This window comes from Pocillopora verrucosa, chromosome 7, assembly GCF_036669915.1.
Source record: "Pocillopora verrucosa isolate sample1 chromosome 7, ASM3666991v2, whole genome shotgun sequence".
Lineage (NCBI taxonomy): Eukaryota > Metazoa > Cnidaria > Anthozoa > Scleractinia > Pocilloporidae > Pocillopora > Pocillopora verrucosa.
In genome coordinates this window covers 4,325,642-4,347,686 of record NC_089318.1, presented here as the reverse complement: position 1 = coordinate 4,347,686, position 22,045 = coordinate 4,325,642, and the positions used below count along the sequence as shown (strand labels likewise).

Here is a 22,045-nt window from a genome sequence, read left to right as displayed (position 1 = left end):
AGTAATTACCTTTTTGAAAATGAAATGGTTTTCTCTTCAGAGTTCAACCATATAAGGAATGACTACCATAACAGAAATGAAACTATCACATCACAACTACGACAAGAAGGAAATCAAATGCATTTTTTTCCATAAGTTTAATATTGTTTAAAGAAAAATGAACTCTGCCATGCTTCATTGCATGTGCACACACTAAAAGCATGCAGGACCATGAAGCGGCAAATTACAATTTTAGCTTTGTTTTGAAATATTTTGATCCATCTAAAGGCAATTAAAGAAGTCTTTACATAAGGTTCTAAGAACTGTATCCACATAGTACCTTCACTATTGAAATTATTTCAGTTATTGTTAGCATCAGAATATTATTATCCTTAATGTTATTGGTTAATTTGAGAAAAGAATATCAAAAAATATTAGTTTAATTTTGATCGATTTTCTTCGAGCATCAGGCCTTACGTTACTTGACAAAATTTGCTCACTTCTGAAGGAATGCAGCTCGGAACAACCAGTAAGATAAATCAGCAGCTCCTTGATACTAGTTACAGTATGAATTTGAGTCTAATAAATTTTAGAGATTAAATTTTGACCTGACGCGAGCTTCCTGTCATAAAATGTCACTTTCGGGTCTTTGTTTTCGGGTCTTCCTTTCGGGTCTTAGGTCTTAGTTTTCGGGGGTCTTCTTTTTCACTACAACCAAGCAGTTAGTCCTGTAAACCTTAAATTTTTTACGACTGAAAGCACAATTGAGGGTCGTTTGGTAGGCAAAGGAGATTGTAGATTTGTCTTGTGACTTTGCATAATTCTGGAGCTAAATTCAAATGGCCTTACTGGTAAGAGTTTGAATTGTACACAGAATAGAATCTTCCATTAATTGACACTGCCAAATTTCTCAATAAACACCCTGGATAACGAAACATTTAACAATTCTGTTCATCACAGAAACATGCTTATACCAGTGAAATTTGTCACTTATTAACTTGCATCCCAATAAATACATTGCAGTGTAAGAACAAAACTAGATCATAAATGCAGCAACTGCACTCATCATATATTCTATTACAAAAAACTTCTTTCTTAACGTGATCTACCAGCCGTAGTGCTTCTTAATGTTAAACTGAGTTATCGAAACTGAGATAAAAAAGTGGCAAGTGAAGGTGCTGTTCTCTTTGTGACAGCAGCAAGTTATTGCCTGTCTTTTGCTTTCAATTCATTAGAAATCTTTTGGAAACAGAAGTCATCTTTATCGTGGAATTCAAATGTCTCAAATCCATTGCACTGCTTCTTCAACTCAGAATTAGTTGCAGCATATTTCATCTTTTCCTTTACTCCAACGCAGTCATCATCACACCTTAAAAAGAAAAAAAAGAATCATTCAATGCATTCATCCAGTCATTTAACCAGACCCGTAGATTAAATGGTTTGTGAAAACTGATTGGCCGCAATGGGAGCTCAAGCGAAAGCTGTTGCAAGTTATTGCATGGCATCGGAGCTCATGGAAAACTGTTCATTTCTCAGAACAAATTATATCCGCGAAAAAAAATGTCCGTGCTTACATTGCGTCAAATTGAGTCTATCGTGTATTTACACCTCAGCATTTTGTTAGGCTTCATTACCCACATGTTCTCTTGGGCAGATAGACTGGAAATTTGAAAGTCAAGTTTCTTACCCAACGACACAGCACAACAACATGCCTTAATCCCGACCTTTCAAAACCCTATCCAATACGCCTCTGCACCTTCCCTCTTCCCCTCCCCCCCTTACATAAAAAAAGTTAAAGTAAACATTAAAGCTGTCTGGTCACCTACCAATAGATGTAAATTGGTTTATCTTTGGTAGCACCACTCTTCTGTTGGTAGACAAAATCGAACAGGATGTAACATGGCCCGTCCAGTTCTGCAACTTTCCCCTTCATGGCTTCAAAGAGTCTTTCATTTTCCTCTAAATCAGTGTTGGATACAAGTTTGCCATGTTGTTTCGTAAGAACAACTTCTTTATCATTGTCAATCTTCATGATGGCCCATGCGTGTTCATGCTTGTCTTTGACCAAAGAGAACATTTTCTTACAGCTTTCGTCCAATTTGATACCTGAGGCCTTCAAGAAAAAAGGGCACACCTATTAACTTCAGTTAGGATTTTGGATGGTTGAAAGTTAGAAAGGAAGTAAACTAATCATTCAGAACCCATCATAAATAACACTGTACTGCAAAAGCATAGAGTGCCCTGGGCCACTCGGTTAATTGGGGATCATTTAGAGCTAAAACTACAGCAAAACTCCACTTTTTCGAAACACGGCTAAACCGAACTCCTTGCTAACTCGAACAAAGTGCGATTTCGACTAGATTTTTTCCCACTTTTTTTCAGTTATTTACTATCAGCCAAATTGAACTCGGTGAAGTAGATCGCCCGGGCCGCCCGTAAACAGCTTTACTTCCCAAACTAAACGAAAAAAAGCTCTTATAAAACAAACTGAAAATACAAAAATTATTGTCGATTGTAAAAGAATGATTAAGATATTATTCCCTATTAATTATTAACAGGATAATTGAAATTCAACCCCAATCTCGTCACTCAACACCCCAAGAGCATAGCACCATTTTTCCCCTTTGAAAGTGGTTCGAGCTAGCGGGGTTCTACTGGATTGCCAACACTTACCATGATTTCAACTGACGAATTTAACTTCCAAAATAAGGTCCTGAACAAAGAAAGGTAAGTATACAATAGTAACATAGTCAGAGTAGGAAAGGTAAATTAGGAAGACTGATACTTGAAGGGTTTGGGATAAAAATAGTCAAAATAAAATGATAAAATGACCGCTCTTCAGACGAATTACTCATGCATCTGTTTTTCAAAACAAACTTCAAAGCTTCTGCAACACTTTAACACTTTTTTTCTGCAACAGCTTTTGTAACACAGTTAAATCCCACGTGAAAAAAATTAAGAGAGAACATAATAATAAAGCTAAATGCTAGTAAAAACTAGGGAAATAAATTTCTACCTCCAGTATTTTAAGTCATCAAACCAGAAATAAAATTTACCTGCGAAATCTGCTGCAGCTTGGCTTTCACAAAATTATGATAAGACAGAAATCAAATGCACTATATACATCTTTTAACATGCAAGCTCAGCAAAGTGATATTTTTGTGAGTCACAACTTTTTAAAAATAAGAGATGGTTTTAACTTCAGAAGTCAACCATATAAGGAATTAATGCCATAATAGGAATCAATACTATAACAGCATAATTACGACAAGAAGGATCGAAATTAAATACATTTTTTTTCTGTAGGACATGGAAGCTCCCAAAGTGATGCTTTTATTTTTTTCATCGCCTCAAAAGATTGTGTTCTCTTCAGAGTTATACTATACAAGAAATGAATAAAAAAACCGGAATATGAAATCATGGTTTTTGCATAATTCAAAGTTTTTCAAACTGTCACGGACAAATGTGAGTATATAATCGAAATTACGTCAGTAGTTACTGAAATAAATCGACCGCGCTCAACAGGATCTGGGAATTAGTTTTCAAAAATCTCTGTATTCGCGGCTGTCTTAAACATTACCATATTTGGGCACGATATCGTCCCTTTCTTGCGTCGGCGTTACGGAGGTAGATTTCCAGTCTAACAAAGCGTCTGCCATCACTTTCTTCATGCAAAGGTAATTCAAATTCACCTGATACTGTGCCTTGTCGCAATCACTTAGTTGAAAGACGACTTCTTATTCGTAAAGCGTTCTCAAAGCCGTCCAAACAAATCTTTGAGTTGCGTGACATGCATAGAGACAAGATTTTCAATATTTCTCGAACTTTAAATATCTATCTCTATTCATGTCACGCAACCCAACAGTATTATGGTTCTTCGGGACGAAATGAATGTACATTCAAACTTAAGGCACATATTTCCAGCTCTACATTTTTTGCTCTGAAAGTTTTTCAAGATATGCGAGAGTTCAAACTCTGCACTCACATCGTTGATTATGATGAGTCTCTTTTACATAGCATAAGATTATTTTTATTCTCTGAATTACTTTAAACCTATTGTATGTAAACGCTAGTAGTTCTCCAGTTTGTACTCCTATTCCCTTCCCATTCGCTTCACCTCTAAACGGATCAAGCACTGCTGACAAGTAAACGTATTGTTCAATGCAGTGATTTCTTCATGCTTGTTGTTTAAAGCGAAATTCCCTCTGCGTCAGTGCATGTACACACACCACCAGCATAAACGACACTAATAGCGTCTTCAAGCTTTGTTTTGAAATATTTTGATCCCGAGGGAAAAAAAAGTAAGATAGCAAAAAACAAAGGTACTATTAACATACCTTCATTGTTAAAATTATTTTTATCATCGTTAACCCTTACATGGCACTCCCACAATCTCCTCGATAATTCTCCTTGCTGTCTGTCATACAGTTCTTATGATGCTAGCTTGGATAATTGGGAATTTGATCCTCTAATAATTCCCTAATTGATATTTCTTTTTACAATTCTCATCACTTGTCACGGTGTGCTTGATATTGTATCAATAATATTGAAAGGAGAAATTCTGTCTTGGTCAGTTATGGGAATTAAATCATTAACATCACAGTACAGTTATCAATATTTTAGATTGATTTGAGAAAAGATATATGATTTCCATTTATTGCCTTCTGGCTCCAAGTCGTATGTTACTTGACATAGCTCACTCCTGAAGAAACACAGGAACAACATGAATAAAACATCTTCCCCTAGTTGCAGTAACTTTTCAGTCTAATGATTGTTAGAGATTCAGTTTTGATTGACTGAAATGAATTCATTTAGATTTCAAGTAAACACAGTATTTTTCATTCAGTTTGGTTATTTTCCCCAGCACCCTCTTTAAAGTAATTAGTCCTATAAATCCAAAGTATTTTAAGATTTAAATCAGAAAAGACGGTGTTTGGTTGGCAAAGGAGATTGGAGGTCTGCAATTGAGCCAGGTAGTCTATACCCAGCCAGAGTTTATCTAGGTTTCCTTAGCATAAAGGGACCACGAGCATCACTACTACCCCCTGGATGGGATGCCAGTCCACCACAAGGCTACCCCTAGTATTAGGCTTCCCTGACAATTTACTGGACCCATTTATACTCCTGGGATGGAGAGAGGCCCCAATAAGAAAAATGTCAAGGAGTTTAAGCCTGGCATAATTGCAGCTCAGTTCTGCACTATCTATTGTAGAGTACCATCTCCAACACTTTTTTACACTTACACTCGTTTCATCAAACAATTGTAAAATTCCTTTTCAATCTTTGGCACAAGTTGTTTCCTAGCTACTGCGACTCCAATAATGATTGGGTCAGTCAGTTATCATTTTTAAGTCTTGTTTTTTCAAGGCTACAGTACCAAATCTAGTTACAATCAAATCAATTTATCTTCACATGTAGAAAATAATTGGAACATGAACAATTGTCTTCTTTTCCACCCATTTCTTCTCTATTTAACTCCTTAAGTAACCAATCAACTTAAATTGTCGCAAGCTCAGTTTGTTTGTGTTATCGTACAGAAGTAGTTCTTGTAAAGGTTAAAATGTCATTTTATTATAGAACAATTTCTATACTCTAAAAAATGAGGTACTTTGAAGAATTGATTTGTGGTCAGGAAGGCGATGTAGAGAATCATTCACCTCAACCTGATGCTTACCATAAAGGTAAGGCCCTGTTCATAAACACCATTTAAGACTGTCTGTTCTCAACTAAATCTCAATAAAATTGTTGTACATGAGAGTGCTAATGTGTTTTAATTCAAAGAGTCAACATCCTTCCCTAGACATTCCCATGGGCAATGGAACTTTTGAGGGGCAAAGTTTTTTTGGTGCTGTTGTTGCATTTTTCACTTGAAAGCTTTGTTCTAGAGTCAAAGAATTGTCCTTCTACACTATTTGCTAACGAATGATGACTTGTGTGAACATTAGCTCCTCCTCTAAAATGCATGTATTATGCTGGAGAGACTTCACACTTTTAGTGCAAACCCCCCACCCACCCCGGTAAGGTTAAAATTCTCAACCTCCCCAGACATAGACAACAGTGAAATGCTTGTATGTTACCTGTGTTAGAGTTCAAGTTTCAAATTGATTGTTTCATAAGATCTTTGATGAAAAAAACAACAAACCAAAAATATCAGAGGCACTGAAAATAAGACTGAAATACTGCCAGGTGCTGACATACAGTTCTTAGAGGCATATACCCCAGTTTTCCATTGGTATCTCTTGACAGATGCCGCGATTTCCAAGATGCAAGCAGGTCAATATCTCTCCTTTGACATTTCTACAGCTGCAGTGTTGCAGCTTAAACATAAATCAATGTATTTCAATGTCTGAATTAAGATTGAAGGCAGGTTTCCTCGTTTGTTCATCTTAGCTGTGATTACAATAAACTAAGGATGCTGAACTATTTCTAAGTCATGACAAAGATGGAGAATTTCAAAGCCAAAATGTCAATTTTTGAAATCTGATTGCTGGCATCTAAAATATTTTCTGTTCAATTGACTAGCCAATTAAGACAAAGCAAGTCAGGAAGTGTTAAACTGGGTAAACTATTTATAACAGAAAACTCATACAGGGGCATTATTTATATATTAAGCTGTGAATGTCAACTGCTCATTACAGGAACATTCCCAAACTAGTGAAATTTGTCATTTATTAACCTTTTTCCCGTAAATACATTGCAGTGAGAGAACAAAACTAGATTATACATGCAGCAACTACACTCATCATACTTTATTTGAAATAACCTCTTTGCTGACGAGATCTAACAGCTGTAGCGGGCTTGTTATTTATACTGATTCATCCAAAACTGAGATCACAAAGTGGTTGGTAAAGGTACTGTTCTTATTTTGACAGCAACAAGTTATTGCCTGTCCTTTCCTTTCAAATCGTCAGAAACAAATTTGAAATTGAAATCATCTTTATCATGCAATTCGTATGGTGCGAATCCATCACATTGCTTCTTCAATTCATTATTAGTTGCAGCATACATCATCTTTTCCTTTACTCCAACCGTGTCATCATCGCACCTGAAAGAAAAGTCATCCATTAATTTAAACAGAACCATAAATTTAATGGTTAGTGAAAACTGATTGGTTCATATGGAAACTCAACCCAAAGCTGTAGCAGGTTAATGCAGAGCATCAAATCTCTTAGAAAACTGCTCACTTCTCAAAACAAATGATGTCTGCAGAGACATATCTTTGTTTACTTTTGTCCAAAATAGAGACTTAACAGGGCGTGAAATTGCGCCTAATACAGGTGCCAATGCGACTAAATTTTTCACTTTGGCGACCAAATCCTGAAAGTTAGTCGCCAAATTGGCAACTACAACGTTTCATCATACCCTTACCAAGAGATATAGTGAATTAAATAAATTTGCAAAGATAAATCCGCGGCAAACTTCCTCGTTAAGTTTGTTCCCAAAACGTAGCACATGCATCTCGATCGATAACTAGACGCCATCTTGGATTTAGATGAGCCTGAACGTTGTATATCATACATCCTAGTGTCCACTTTGTAGCACGTTAAAGATCTTTTCCCTAACTTAATTTTGGAGGGTCTATCTAGAACGCTGACAGCGTAAAGAAAGATTTTGTTTGTCTTTGAAAATGGCGACCAACTTTTTTTGAATTGGCTACCACTTTGAAGAATTTAGGAGCCAAGTGGCTATCAGATAAAAAAGTTAATTTCACGCCCTAGACTATTGTTAATTGTACACTTGAGCATTCTGTTAGGCTCCTCTGAAATTTCCCAGTACCAAAAATACTCCTAGTCACAGAGAGGAACTTTAAAAGTTTATTGGCTTGCCCAGCAACACAGCACAACAATGTGGCCAGGGCCTTGAATGACTTTTTGAAACCCTTAGTGAAGAGCACTATCCAATAACCTACTGTAGCTTCTCTCTTTCTTATGACAATAAAATAAAAAAACCAGCCCAGTCACCTACCAATATATGTAAATTGGTTTATCTTTGGAACTACCACTGCTCTGTTCATAAACTAAGTCAAAGAGGATGTAACAGGGCCCTCCCAGTTCCTCAACCTTCTGCAACATCTCGCCGAAGAGTTTCCTGTTTTTTTCTACATCAGTTCTGGATTCTAGTTTGCCATGAGTCTCCTTAACCACAACTGCCTGTTTATCTTCAATCTTCATGATGGCCCATGCATGTTCGTGCTTGTCCTTGACTAAAGAGAACATATTCTTGCAGCATTCGTCCAATTTAATACCTGAGGACTTTAAAAAAATAATATGGCACACATTAGTTTTATAACTCTGCACCTTGCTCAAATGCTCCTTCCCTAATCAATAATACTGCAAGTACTTTGTTACTGAGAAAAATCTGACTCCTGCAAGTTGTCCAAATTTGAACAAAAATTTTTTATGTACAAATGAGACTTACAAGAAGCCATAGTGAATGACCACTTTTCCACAATCTCACAATTAAAGCTCCAGGGAAAATGAAACTCCCAAAATTATTCCCAGGTCACAGACACTAAGGGTCCATCAACAAAAGAGGGTGCATCTTGAAAAAATTGCCCTCTGTGTGCTACTTTAGAAAATAAAGCATTGAAGAAATAGGTATCACTAAGAAGCTTCTAATGCCTAGATTCTGAACATATTAAAAATTTTAACAGTCTTTCTACTGGTAGGCATGTGCAAACCAGTTACCAGCCTCATCCTCACATGTCTTAAAAAAGTAACATGACATACATTAAATTTTCTAATTCTGTTCCCTGCTCAAGTACTCCTTCAGAAAAACTTGCTACTCTCAAGTTACCCAAAGTTGAATGAAAATTTGAATGTACAGGGACTTTAAAGGGTGAAGCAGAGGGAAACAGTACTCTTTTCCAAGGATGTCAATATCGAGGCTTCATGAAAAAGTGAAACTCCCAAACTTATTCTCAGGTCACAGATACTAAGGGATGATCAACAAAATAGAGTACCTTACAGAAAAAATGATTCTCTGTAAGCTTTTTTAACAGATACCAAGGAAAACCTTATGTCACTGAGAAACTTTCAAAGTCTAAATTCTGAAAATGACAGAAGTTTTAGCAGTTTTGGTCTTGAAACACAAATCTGGCACTGTTTGCTTAACTGAGTAACCAGCCTCCCAAGTTAAATCCAAACAAAGTGAACAATATCACTCTGCAGACGATGGGCTAACTAACAGATGGAGACATTTTTCTCTTAGTCCCTAAGAAAATCTATATTGAACTTGGACAAAAGGAAATATTTTGGTTGCATTAATGTGCTGGAATGTTACATGAATAAAATGTTAATTTTCTGAAAGCTTCTCCCACTTTGGTTTTTAATATCTGACAAATATCTTGGTCAAGTTTCATCAAAATCTGACATCACCAACCAATGAAAAGCAACATCAAACTTCCTGGCAAGTCTCATTAAAAATTCGGGGGATAAAATTCAGGATTAAATTCCTGAATTTAAAAATTCAGGATGAAAAAGGAAAAGTAGGCACAGCAAGCTAGAGAAGAAGAAAAGTCTAACTTTGATTTCTTTGACCTAAGCTTTCTCTCAGATTTTACCCAACTTTCCTCTTTTTGCCTATTTCATGTTTACTACTTAATGTTTTACAAAATGTGTCAGAAATTCCTTTCTTCCTAACTGATGGTTGCATGTTTTACTCCTAATCAGAGTACTAGGTGTTCTTTTTTGGCGAGTATGCTTGTGTCATTCATGAATTGCATTATCTTTCACTTACCATGATGACAGCTTAGGAATTTCTCTTCGGAGATAAGGTCCTGAACAACAAATAGCAAAAGGAAACATTATTGATGAATAGGCAAGTGCAATTGTAAACTTCATCATAGCTGGGATGGTAAATATAAACACTGGTACATTACATATGGGGGTTTGGGATAAAAAAAAAAAATGTTGATAAAACAACCACTATTAACATGAATTACAGATGCATCTGTCTCTAAAACACACTACAAAGCTACTTGTTTCATTAAGCTGTAATATCATTAAATCCCATGCGCTACAGAATTAAGACAGAGTTAAAACAAAAGGCTAAATTTTAGAAATAACTAGGTGAAGATATTATCAGTCACGGTAATAAAATTCATCATACCAGAAATAAAATTTTCCGTCTTCAGCTAATAGTCAATTTAACAATTTGCAACAAGACAGAAATCAACTGCCCTATGTACATCTGTGAACATGCAAGCTCAGCAGATTGATGCTTAATTTAGTAATAACCGTGTAAGACTTTTAATTCAGAGTAATTCCATGTAAGGAATAAATATGACAACAGGAAAATGAAATTATATTGTTGATATTCAACATGATGATGTAGCTTGTTGGATAGTTGAAAACTGGTTCAAACGTTCAGCAACAAACGCAAGTATACACTCAAATTTACAGCAGAGTGTTACATTACTTGACAATGCTCAAGTTTACCAACAAGAAATACTCATAAGCAGCAGCCATAGAAGGAAAAGGTATGCGGTTCCCCATGACTTAAAAAAGTGCGCACATAATTCAAACTTCGTGAAACCTCGTGTATATGATTCATAATATATTAAATCAGAATAATTGGTAGGCTTGTAGAAAATAATTAGTAAATTCACAGAAAATAAATCAGTTATTTCTTACAGAAAAATACACTTGTGGAAAATTATAATTCGCGTTCAACGCTTATGTTATAAACCAAGAGACTACCGTAAATTTCATCGTTCAACACAAAAAATTTTGGTTTTAAAGTACAACTGTTTGTGCCTGTATAGCCTTTTCTCGAGGCTTTTGTGAAATTTAATGATACTGTATTCAAGAACCGCAAAGAGAGGTTAAAGAGAAATCGACCGCGCTCACCAGGAAAGAAATCTTGAAAGTTGGACGTGGTTTAAATTTCCGTTTTCGCGTAGAATAGGCGTAATATATTATCTGTTCTTAACATTACCATATTTGGGCACAAAGTTGTTCCCGTCTCATGCCGGCGTTGCAAAGCTGAAGAACCCTCGCATAATTTCCAGTTCAACGAGGCGACACTTATCATTTCCTCTATCAGAGGGTCATTCAAATTCGCTTGGTGCTATCCTCTGTCACAGTTACTTGGTTGAAAGACAACTTCTTAATCGTAAAGAGTACGAAAAGCCGTCCCGATATACCGTTGAGTTGCGTGACATGCAAAGAGAAACAGACCAGATTCGAAGGAATATTAACGATACTTCGCGACGAAATAAATTTTCACTGAAACTCAAGGCTCCACATTTCTAGCTCTAGAAGCTTGTGTCTTTTCCACCAGCTGTGAATGAATGTAATTTCCACTTTCCGCACTTTTAAGAAGAAATTTTACGGTTGAGAAAGCGCAGGCTACAGCGAAGCTTCACCACAAATCTATTCGCAGATTTCAATATAAAAGCTTCAGTGTGATGCATATCTTCTTATCCGAAAAAAGAGGGTCCTACCAAATCAACGTTCACACGATATAACTAATTTTTGTCGTTGAAACTGACCGTTTTTTCGTTGCCTTTTAGTTTCGAACTAGATCGTATTGTTTTGGCGTGTTACCACCCACCAAACTCAAGCCATCTTATTTGCAGTCTTAGAGAGTTTCACTTCGATCCACCACTTTTGTCCTACCTTTAACGACAAAAGAGGGAAATCTATCGTTTGAGGTAACAATGACATAAAATCTGTTTCATATTTATCTTTAAAAAGCGGTTCTTACCTTGGGTTTCGATGGTACAATTTCTTGTGTCAAGCACGCTTCGGTCCGACGGCAAAGATGTAAGGAAATGCGTAGAATACTCTTGAATGGGTCAGCGGTACAGAAACACCACGCCCCAAGAAGGTGGTGACAGGTGACTGACGTTCCAACTGACGTAAAGACAAATAATTCTGGTCTGAGTGCAACTGAAAAATAGGTCTGCAATGCGTACAGGCATAGGCATAAATTGCATCTATTGCATGAGGCCGAAGTAACCTCGAACAGTTTAAATAAATGTTCTCTTAGCTCTCTTGGAATCCCATTTGCCTGTTTCTTGTATGATCTAGATGGAGTGGCCTGTTTTGGAGCCAAGCTTGCCAAGAATTCATTTAACTTGCTTTTCTTTCGACTATGGGCGTTCTCCTTGCTTCTTAAAGAATTGCTTTACTGCTGGTTTGTTTCGGTCGAGGGGGATTGTCATCATTCGAAACACTTTAAATTTAAAAATTTCCCAGCAGGAAAAATCGAGGTTTACTATCTTACAGTTCAGACCGAGAAAACGAGGTTAGTGAACAATTTATCAGATCTCATATCAAACAAAGGGGTAAGATTTCAATTCAAACAAACTTTTGAACTTTAAGGGCAGAACTACGGCCCGCTGAATTGACTAATCCTAGCGCACGTACTAACTGAGGGATGTAATGTTGAATAAGCACGACCGTTCCTACAAGGAGATTTAGAACATGATGACTCATTAGGAGTTAGATATGACAACCTCGCACTTGAAGTTACAAACAGATACTTCTCATAAATTTATTCAGTCGCAGCACCTGCGTGCATCTTACATGAAACTATCTGCAAGGTCAGGAAACTCCCAGCCTAATAGCCTACGAGCAGGCCCCAATTACAGGCGCTTCAGCTCGAGCTTTTCTTCGCTCGCGGCGAGAAATCGGTGAGGAGTCGTGCACGTAAAAAATCAGATCCCTGGCAAAACTGTCCCCGACTCGTCTCTAGTCTTCTCCGCGGGCGGAGAAACGCACGTGATTTACTACTTAAAAAGTGTCCCCTATACCCATCAGTAAAACTTGATCACGTAAAAATATTCGGTTTTTTCATGCATCAAGAATAATATCCAAGACTCTCACGTTCACGCAAAATTCACGCAAAATTCAAGACAATCACGTTGGAATAATATTTTACTTTTACAGTCTTGGTCAGTCTTACGCGACAGAAGATGTCTTAATTAGATGTCGTAATGTCTTATCTTATTTGTTCAAGATCCGTTAGTGGTCTGTTTCAAGACTTCCAGCGATTCATATGAAGCCCATCTCCCGTCAAAACCCTTGTTAAAATACGCGCATATTCAAAACAATATAGTAGCCAGAAAATTCATCACGTGAAATAAAATGGTTCACGTTTGAGTCAGCGCTTAATTCAGGGGTCATGTTTGAATAAAAAAAAATTCGTTCTCATTGACATGAAGAGATCTTATAATCTTTAATTACAATTCAAGAATCAAATCAATCACGCTTCACATGAAAAGTATGGGGGTCCTCATTAATCATGGAGGCCTGATGGCAAACTAACAACCTAAGCATCATTAACTATGTCATCTGGGATTTTCACCAGCTGTCCTCGATAGTCGACACTACTTTGTCTTATTAGTACACTGGAAAGTTGTCATCTATATGCTTAGCCCATGCATAGAGTCCGCCAGCAATGTCTTTAAACACAACATCCACTTGCGTGCTTGCGTATGGAACCGCTTGCTTGTTTTCATACTGAAGAAAGTCATCTTCACTGCGCAACAGTTTATTCGTGTTTCCGTCTAACATAGTTTCTCTTAATAACTTGACAGCTTTTTGTGAATCATTGCCTTGTTTGCAAAGTACATAAACTGCATTTTAACCAGAAAAAAAAAGCGAACACACAGTTGAACCATCTGACTGGACTAAAAAGAGAGTTTCAAAAATCGTTCATCGGCTAAATTTCAGCACAATAAATATTGTGAACCTACCATTTACCGTAGATAGTTTTTTCTCGTTGTCAGCCAGGTTCAATATCGCTTGCATTAGCACATCTTGTTGGTCAGGGGAATGGAGAACTCTCAAGGGAATATCTTCCAAGTTATTTCAATTAAGAAATGCTATATTTTAAATCTGTGGAGAAGCGGTGGCCTCAGGTTTCACCCTCTGACCCCCTAAGAGTGACAAGCATCTAATTTACCCTTGCAGTATCACCCCTGAATCAAACACCAAGGTCATAAACGTAAAGGAAATGATCACCAACTTAAAAAAAAAGCTGTTGATTGTTACACAAATTCTCTTTGTCAGCACCTTTGGAAATGTATAAAGAACAGTACGGAGAATATGCATACTGATGTTAAAATGTAGAGGTTTAATGCGCTGAACTGAGGGTCAAGACTTGCAGAACCCGTTTCTCAAAAGTTCCGGTAACTTTAAAATCAAATTTTAAAGAGAACAGAGAAGCAAGTTTTGGCACTCTAACCAGTCCATTTTGTTTCTCTACCGAACAGTTTTATTGTATAATTTTCAAAACCTTTTAAACCCCATCTTGAATGAAAACATTTTAGCTCTACGGACCAGTTAACTTACGGGACCTTTGTGAAACGGGTCCTTGGCCGGATCACTATGTTGTGTTTTCTGGGGAAAACACTTAATGGGTATCGGCGAATTTTCACCTTGCCGAGGAAATGAAATACTGAGGGGGGTAACCTTGCGATGGACTAGTATCCCATCCAGGGGTGAGTAGAGATACCGTGATAAGTTCCGGCTGAGTGGGCTACTTTACCTTTTAAATGTTGCTTAGACGGTTATCTTATAACTGCGATGATTCTGCGTTGAAACTACTTTTTGTAAGCCATGATTCTTGAAAACAAAACAAAAACAAATTTCTACTCGATAAAATTTTTTAAAAAATATATCTTTGGATACTAAGCGACTCCACTGGAAGTGAACAAATTTCTAACTCCACAGGTTCCCTTACGTCCAGAAGAATATGAGGGCTGCACTCGTCAATAAACCGCTTATATTCCTGAGGAAGAAGAAAAAAATTTTCCTCGGCGAATTTGTTGACTCAATTCCTGCCCGCGAGCTAGTCTTCGTTATCAGCGCTTCCGCAAAAGCGTTTCTTAGCCCGTAAGAAAGTATGAGACTTAAAACAACGCCACCCGTCTTTAGTTCTGCAAGGTGCCTAGCACTAATAATGAGTTATTAGTGCCAAATCCCCGGTAAACCTTTCCCCGACTCGCCTCAAATCTTCCCCCGGGCGGAGAGACACGCGAGGGCCTGCTCGTAAACTACTTCAAAAGTTACCCGTCCGTTTTACGATACATTATTGGAATTCAGTGTTGAGTAAGATTCTCTTAACTTTATTTGAAACTCAGGGGTTAGTCAATCTAAAAGAAGAGTTATTGGCAGCAACTCCCTAGACTGATTAATTTGTGAGTCACTGCTCTGATATTGTCGCTTTGACCGTTGAGAGTGACTAGCATCTAATTTCTCCTTACAATAACACCCCTAAATTGCACATTGTAAAGGAAATTATCACCAAATAGAGAAACTCTTGACTGTTAAACAAATTCTCCTTATTACCATCTAAGGAAATGTATGGGGAAACAATATGGATATTGAGTATATTGGTGTTAGGTTGCAGAGGGTTAAGTTTCAAGTTTGAGCTGAGGTTGACTTTACCTGTACAGAAATTCTTTGTTGTTTCTGCAGAATTTCCAAAGAAGGGGTCTAAAAAAATAAACTCATGTCAGAGAAGATAACAAACTTTTAAGTTCACCATTTAACGCCCAAGATCTGATTGTTAAGTCTCCCCTCTTGCTGCTACACATTTTCTTGAAAAAAGTTATGAGAATTTGCTGTTAGATTAAGATAATAACTTCAACCTGAGAAGTTTGAGTATTCTTGTGACCTGTTGGCTGGATAATGTTGGATAGTATGGGAAGAAGTTATATGTTAGTCACTTCTAGGAGTTAAAGGGCTAAATGAGATTTGTAATGCAATGCACTGTGGTGCAAAACAGAGAGAACACAGCAAATGGTAAATAGGATTACAACAGAACAATCATTTCAATCTGTTTTCTGCTCTGTAATGCTACTGAACACTTTTCACCCAAACGTCAGTATACATATTCTCCATTCTATTATCTACACTTTTCCTTTGATACTGACAAGGAGAATTTATTTAACAATCAAAGCTGTTTAGCTTGGTGATCTTTCCCTTCATTCTCATGATCTAAATGAATGATTCAGCAGTATTACTGTAAGGAGAAATTTGATGTCAGTCACTCCAAGGTAAAGGGTGAAACAGAAAAGTATTCTAAGAGTGATAAGCATCTAATTTTTCCCTAAAGTATCATGCCCAAATCAAACATTATGGTTATGAGAATAAAGGAAATGATTACAAACTCAAGATGCTCTTGATTGTTACACAAATTCTCCTTATAAGAACCATAGGAAGTGTATAGGATATGTAATAGTGTAGTTTGATTGTCTGGGTGAGTGTAGTCCTGAGAAGGACTGTTGTTGGTAATGGTCACCATTACCGACAACAGTTCTTCTCAGGACCACACTCACCTGGATGATCAAACTACACTGTTACATGTTACCCCTGGGTTCAAACCATTTACTGTATAGGATATGTTGTGTAGAATGTGTATGCAGATGTTACAATGCAAAGGGCTGAAAAACTAAATATCTAACAGGGCCAAATTAAAGCCCCAAAGTAATTGAAAAGGAGGAAAAAAATTAATTTTATAGCCTCAAGTGTGAGAAAACACATATTGCAAAGTAATCAGCTTTTGGCATTGCATTCAAATGCTCAGAGAGTATGGTGTAAGTTTTCAAGACAAATCATAACAAATTCAATCCTAATATCTACCCCTCCCCTGCATATCTACCCCTCCCCTGCATATCTACCCCTCCCCTGTTACCCAACAACAGTCAACTGAAAAAAAGTCAAGGTTAATGTTGGATTAGGGGAGGGGTAGGTGTGAAGTTGCTAGGATGCTGACAATGATCCAAAACTGCATTGAAATCAACTGAAAAGAGCTCCTTATGGTGGTACTGCTATGAATGTCAACATAACTGTTACAATAATTATTTCATTCTATAATACAGTGTCCTTACTAAACTGTACCTTATCTGTTGCTGAAGCTCCACAAAAAAGTTCATAATCCATTAATTTTATTATGGATGGATTGTCTCCACAAATGGCACAGTTTGACTGCCTGGGACGTAATTTTATTGTTAGAAATCTGCCATCCAGAGCATCATAAATCAACATCTTCTGAGAATAAGAGGCTGTTTTATGAGTACAAAAGTTAAGGGAAACATATAAAATACATATTAACTAAATTATATACAATTAATCATTTTTGGTTATCTTCAAGTTTTCTTAAGATTTAAACATTAAATCAATTCAGTTATTCTTACTAACTCCATACTAATTTTTTTTCTCTCCTATATGCAAAACATTAATTAATTAATTAACCCTTAATTACCATGGGTGACCAAGACAGAATTTCTCCTTGCAAAATCAATACAATATCAAACAAACAGTGGATATCAATAAGGGGATTATTTGGTGACATCAATTTGGGGATTTTAGGTGATATCAATTAGGGGATAACTAGATGATCCAATACCAAATTCTCCAATCATCAGAATTGTATAGCAGATAATATTAAGGAGAATTAATTATGAGATCTTGGAAGTGAAAGGTATTCTGACTCATGAAAATGGCTATCAAAACAGCTACATTATTGAGTGTAAGAATTGGAGCATGTAGCCACCTTACAGAAATGAATGGAAGTATGACTGCCTTTTCCAGGAATTGTGAAAATTATGCAGAAATCCATGTATTTTTTTTTCAGTGGAGGGGGGAATTAAACAAATTAATTTCCATTTTTTAGTCATGATAATTTCAACATTCAGACACCTTTCCTTATAAATTCACAAAAAAATACTAACTGACAAACTTGATGAAAGGATACATTTAATTCCAACAATTATCTTTATTGCCTCTAAGGCTTGTAATGTTCCAATAACTCCTGGTACTTCAAAACATCAATAAATAAAACGAAACAAAGTTACATAACTGTTAATACTGTATCTGATGTAGTTATTAGCTCTTTAAGTCCCACACGTGATTTATATGTATCCTCTTCCTTTATTGTCCATACATTATCCAGCAAACAGGTTACGAGAAAACTCAAACTTAGCAGGTAGAAGTTGTCATTATCTTGATCTATCACCAAATTCTTGTAACTAATTTACAAGGAATTCTGTCATAGCTACAGGGGAGAATTAAAAATCAAAATTTGGGAGTTAATAGGCTAACTCAAAGAATGCATGACACCATGCAATTTGGATGGTGTCATGCAGACCATGACAGATTGATGAGGTTTACTATTTACATACATTAACAAAAAAAGAAACTTTTCATGCAAGTGAGGAGGGATTGTGCAGTAGTAACAGCTAGTCCTCACTCAGACTGCTTTGACCTGGGTTCAGTAAGGATGAAAATCTGCACTAATTCCTACAGATAAGAAGCTTTGTTGACATAATCTTACCTGGTCCCAGAACTCCATTATCTGAACAATTTCCAACTGATTCTGGTGGAGGAGGTTTGGGAAATAAGCAGCGGTAACATGGACCTCCATCATGGTTATAAACTGTCAGCTACAACATAGATGAAATAATTTTCTTGCGAAATAAGAATTCTCAAATACCAATGGAAAGTTTTCTCATTACATAGTAAATGTAAATGTAATTTCAACAATAGCTGTTAGTACATGTATACAAAATAAATTTTGCTAATGCTTTCTTTTTGCACCTTTTGATGAGAACAAGCAAAATCTTTGATTTTTAAACCCAGCAATTTTTTTAAATTAAAAGCCACCTTACTAAGTTAAACTTGTTCGTAGACAAGCTGTTTGACATATCCACAAGAGTTTGAATCAATTCATGCTAATATTGAACAGCCGCTTCCGGAGCAGAGGCGGCTTGTGGTGGATATTTACAGAGCTGTGAAGGCAACCTTTATTATCTGATTCCTGTGACTGACAGAACAAATCAAAATCCCTTCTCACTGAGGTTTTGGTCCAAAAAATGATCTTTATCTTACCTGTCCCTCAAACCTTAGAGCACTTCCAGAGACTAATGGTTTACCAGCCAGGATACATGCATCATTCAAGAGGTATCTGGTGAAACAGTACCAAGGACCAGTTATAAGTCTTTCCAAAAAGACAGCATCACAATTAAGTTACAAATGACCCTACAAGGGTATAGCTGGGATTTTCCAGAGGGAAGAGGGCACTGTGCCACACCCACACTATTTACCCTACCTACCTAATGTCATGTCAACAGCAACATTAATTTTTTTAACCCTTCAACTCCCAAAAGTGATTAACATGTAGCATCTTCCTATAATATCCATACATTACTCAACAAACAGGCTATAGGAATTTCCAAAATTATCTGGTAGAAGTTGTTACTTTCTTCAAATTTATCAAACAGCTATAGAACTTCAAGCACATACCATACCAAGTTGTACCAAGTTAACTATTGCGTAATTAACTCTACCATCACTGACAAGCTGTTGATTGGAATTACTACTGGAGCCTAGACAACCTTACCTTGTGGCCACATTGTCTGTTGCATCTAACACAACATCATATGTTTTCCAATTAAGGATCAAAACATATTCATAGCTATTCTCTGGATGAATGAACCGGATGGTATCTAATCTTTTTTATTAGTTACAAGGTTAAAATTACTTCTTTTTTCAGCTTAACCAAAGTATTGAAATTCAAGGCAAGTACTTTGTAGGCTGGAGAAACTTAAATAAGTGGGCTAAAATGACTAACCAGTTATATACTGAATGATGTTTTTCGTCTTGTCACAAGGGTGAGATTAAGAAAAAATTGTGAGTCCCTACGAGGAATTAATTGAACCTTAAACCTTCAGAATCAACACTCTGGAATCTTTGTCCCATGCTCGTAACAAGATGAAGAACACCTCAAAGTTTACCATCTTTCTTATTCTATGTGCAAACATGACACTATTCGGGCACAACACTGCTGATCCTTGCAGTATGCAGGATGAGTGTCATGTACAAGCTTCACAGTGGCCCTTGCTCACCACTCAGCAAGGAATCTGAAGGTCTGAGGTTCAATTCCTTGTGGGGACTCAGAATTCTTTCCTTGTCCCACACTCGTGAAAAGACCAAAAACATCTTTCCCTGTTTCTTCAATAAGCTCAAAAAAAAGAAAAAAAATTTGCCATCTCTCCTTACAAGTAATATATACCTATATATCAGCCTATACATGTACATTGTGTGAAAGGATATTTCTCAATTATCTCTAGCGCATTGCCACTTGAAAGCTGTGTGGAGTATGGAATGCAAGAGACAGAGGAATTTAACCTAACAGCAAAAAAAGTCAAAACAATGTTTGGGTAATGAAACAGAGTAACAGGCCCATGTTTTGATTAATCCCTATTCAGTGGACATCAATTCTACACTCAAGATCTCATTAGTAATTCTCCTTACTGTCTGTCATACAGTTCTTATGATATTAATTCAGAGAATTTGGTATTGGATCAACTTGATATTTTTTTCTTTATTCTCATCACTTGTCTGCTTGATACTGTATTAATACTGCCATGACAGATTTGGATTTTAACATGATAATGGAATTGTTTGATGATGATGATGTGTAAATTGATTTGGATTTTAACATGATAATGGAATTGTTTGATGATGATGATGTGTAAATTGATTTGGATTTTAACATGATAATGAAATTGTTTGATGATGATGATGTGTAAATGACTAAAAAATTATTTGTGTCATTATTTTTATTTACCGTTTAGATGTCAAATTTACTTACTGCTGAATTTGTATCTTTATAGACTCTGCCTTTGAGGTATTTACTCTACTCTCTGTGTGAAGTACTTGTCTGTGCAGATTGCTTATCTCAACTGTATCGTAGTCCACAATACCTATGCATCCTACACAAAATAAGTAAAAGGTTTAGTTTTGCACAAGAAAAAGAAGACAATGAATTTAAGACCTTGTTCAAATTATCATTTTCATTTGTTTTTTTGTATGACTATGTATGGCAATGAATTTGAAACAAAGGGAAATACTGTTGCTTGCATCTAAGTGTGATCAAATGACACTGAAACATTTGTTTGATGACTGATCATGTTATGTCTGACACCCAATCTAATCATGTTTTGGTATCATGTTTATGCTTATATACACACAAAACTGAAACATTTAAGCTAGATTCCATCATTACAATAGGGGCTGTTTTTGAGACAAAACTGAAAGGACTGTACTTGACAAAAGAATAATATGAGACATTAAAGGACTATTTTTTTAACTCACGAGTGTTTATAATTATGTAAAAGTGTCATTCCTTAGATTCTTTTCCCCACTCTATCAAATTCCCTAATACCTTAACTTATTGAATGTCATACCTATTCCAGCAGCAGCTAAATATTGTGCCACAGGGCATCCAAGACCTCCAGCTCCGACTACCAGCACTGAAGCATTACATAGCTTCATCTGTCCTGAAGAACACAGTCACAATAAAAAAGAAAGGAAATAAATTTAACAAATCAGTAACCCACCAAGTTTCGGACAAAATTATCATAACTAAGGAAGTAGTCTCTTTCTCTCATTGCTCCCACACTTAAACCTTTAACTCCTAAGAGTGACTAAGACAAAATTTCTCCTTACAATATGAATACAATATCAAGCAGACAAGTGAGGAGAATAAAGAAAAATATCAGTTAGGGGATTATGAGTTGATCCATCACCAAATTCTCCAAACTAACATCAAAAGAACGGTATGGCAGACAGTTAAGAAAATTACTTAAGAGATCTTGAGAGTTAAAGGATTAAACTGCATACCTTTCACGCCAATCTCGGACAAGATAAGCTGTCTGCTGTAGCGTAAAATTTCATCTTTTGTAAGCCTTTCTTTTTTCTCTGGTTTTACAACATTTGGAGAATTTGACGCAGCTGAACGCGAGTTTGAAACCTTGTACTCTTTTTCCTAGAGACGGAAATAGAAAAGAAACTCGATCTACGTCAATAGGAAAATAAACATAGCGCCAATCAGCTGGTTTCTACAATAAATATATTTTTACAAACGATACACTCAAAATGAGATTATATTGCAAAATAACAATAAAATTTACAAAAACTTTCATTATGGTGTAATTTTAAAGGGAACTAACCTTGAGTGCAAACAAATTTTTCAAGGATTCGAGTTCCAAAGATTTTCGTTCAATCTCTCGCCGCAAAGCTTCTATCTCATCCGCCATTTTGAATCT

General features: G+C 36.4%; 3 protein-coding genes across 6 annotated transcripts; all 3 read right to left on the bottom strand.

Annotated features, from left to right (window-relative positions):
- Positions 1 to 435: 435 nt before the first annotated feature.
- LOC131789136 (actin-depolymerizing factor 2) lies at positions 436 to 4,417 on the bottom strand. Of its 2 annotated transcripts, none has more exons than XM_059106209.2 (4): positions 4,317 to 4,417; positions 2,653 to 2,692; positions 1,806 to 2,092; positions 436 to 1,348 (listed from the first exon to the last, which is right to left on the bottom strand). In XM_059106209.2, the coding sequence occupies exons 2-4, from the start codon at positions 2,653 to 2,655 to the stop codon at positions 1,183 to 1,185; spliced, it is 456 nt and encodes a 151-aa protein (XP_058962192.1). In that variant the 5' UTR covers positions 2,656 to 2,692; positions 4,317 to 4,417; the 3' UTR covers positions 436 to 1,182. The 2 variants fall into 2 exon arrangements, with proteins under 2 accessions (XP_058962192.1, XP_058962190.1); XM_059106207.2 differs by lacking the exon at positions 4,317 to 4,417 and adding an exon at positions 3,036 to 3,125.
- Positions 4,418 to 6,858: 2,441 nt separating this feature from the next.
- On the bottom strand, positions 6,859 to 8,195 carry LOC131789119 (cofilin/actin-depolymerizing factor homolog). The gene is made up of 2 exons (XM_059106192.2): positions 7,945 to 8,195; positions 6,859 to 7,024 (listed from the first exon to the last, which is right to left on the bottom strand). The coding sequence occupies exons 1-2, from the start codon at positions 8,193 to 8,195 to the stop codon at positions 6,859 to 6,861; spliced, it is 417 nt and encodes a 138-aa protein (XP_058962175.1).
- Positions 8,069 to 22,036, bottom strand: LOC131789074 (adenylyltransferase and sulfurtransferase MOCS3). 3 transcript variants are annotated; one of them, XR_010718112.1, is made up of 17 exons: positions 21,950 to 22,036; positions 21,621 to 21,765; positions 21,185 to 21,277; positions 20,590 to 20,710; positions 20,049 to 20,123; positions 19,336 to 19,377; positions 18,825 to 18,900; positions 18,271 to 18,379; positions 17,692 to 17,754; positions 16,836 to 16,999; positions 15,381 to 15,428; positions 14,622 to 14,721; positions 13,685 to 13,786; positions 11,689 to 11,837; positions 11,474 to 11,600; positions 9,718 to 9,757; positions 8,131 to 8,231 (listed from the first exon to the last, which is right to left on the bottom strand). XR_010718112.1 is itself a non-coding variant. In XM_066169392.1 (16 exons), exons 1-16 carry the CDS (start codon positions 22,034 to 22,036, stop codon positions 8,218 to 8,220), a joined length of 1,428 nt encoding a protein of 475 aa, XP_066025489.1. In that variant the 3' UTR covers positions 8,069 to 8,217. The 3 variants fall into 3 exon arrangements, 2 of the variants coding, with proteins under 2 accessions (XP_066025489.1, XP_066025488.1); XM_066169392.1 differs by lacking the exon at positions 11,474 to 11,600 and having other exon boundaries at positions 8,069 to 8,231; XM_066169391.1 differs by lacking the exons at positions 8,131 to 8,231; positions 9,718 to 9,757; positions 11,474 to 11,600; positions 11,689 to 11,837 and adding an exon at positions 12,830 to 13,564.
- Between the last annotated feature and the right edge of the window lie 9 nt (positions 22,037 to 22,045).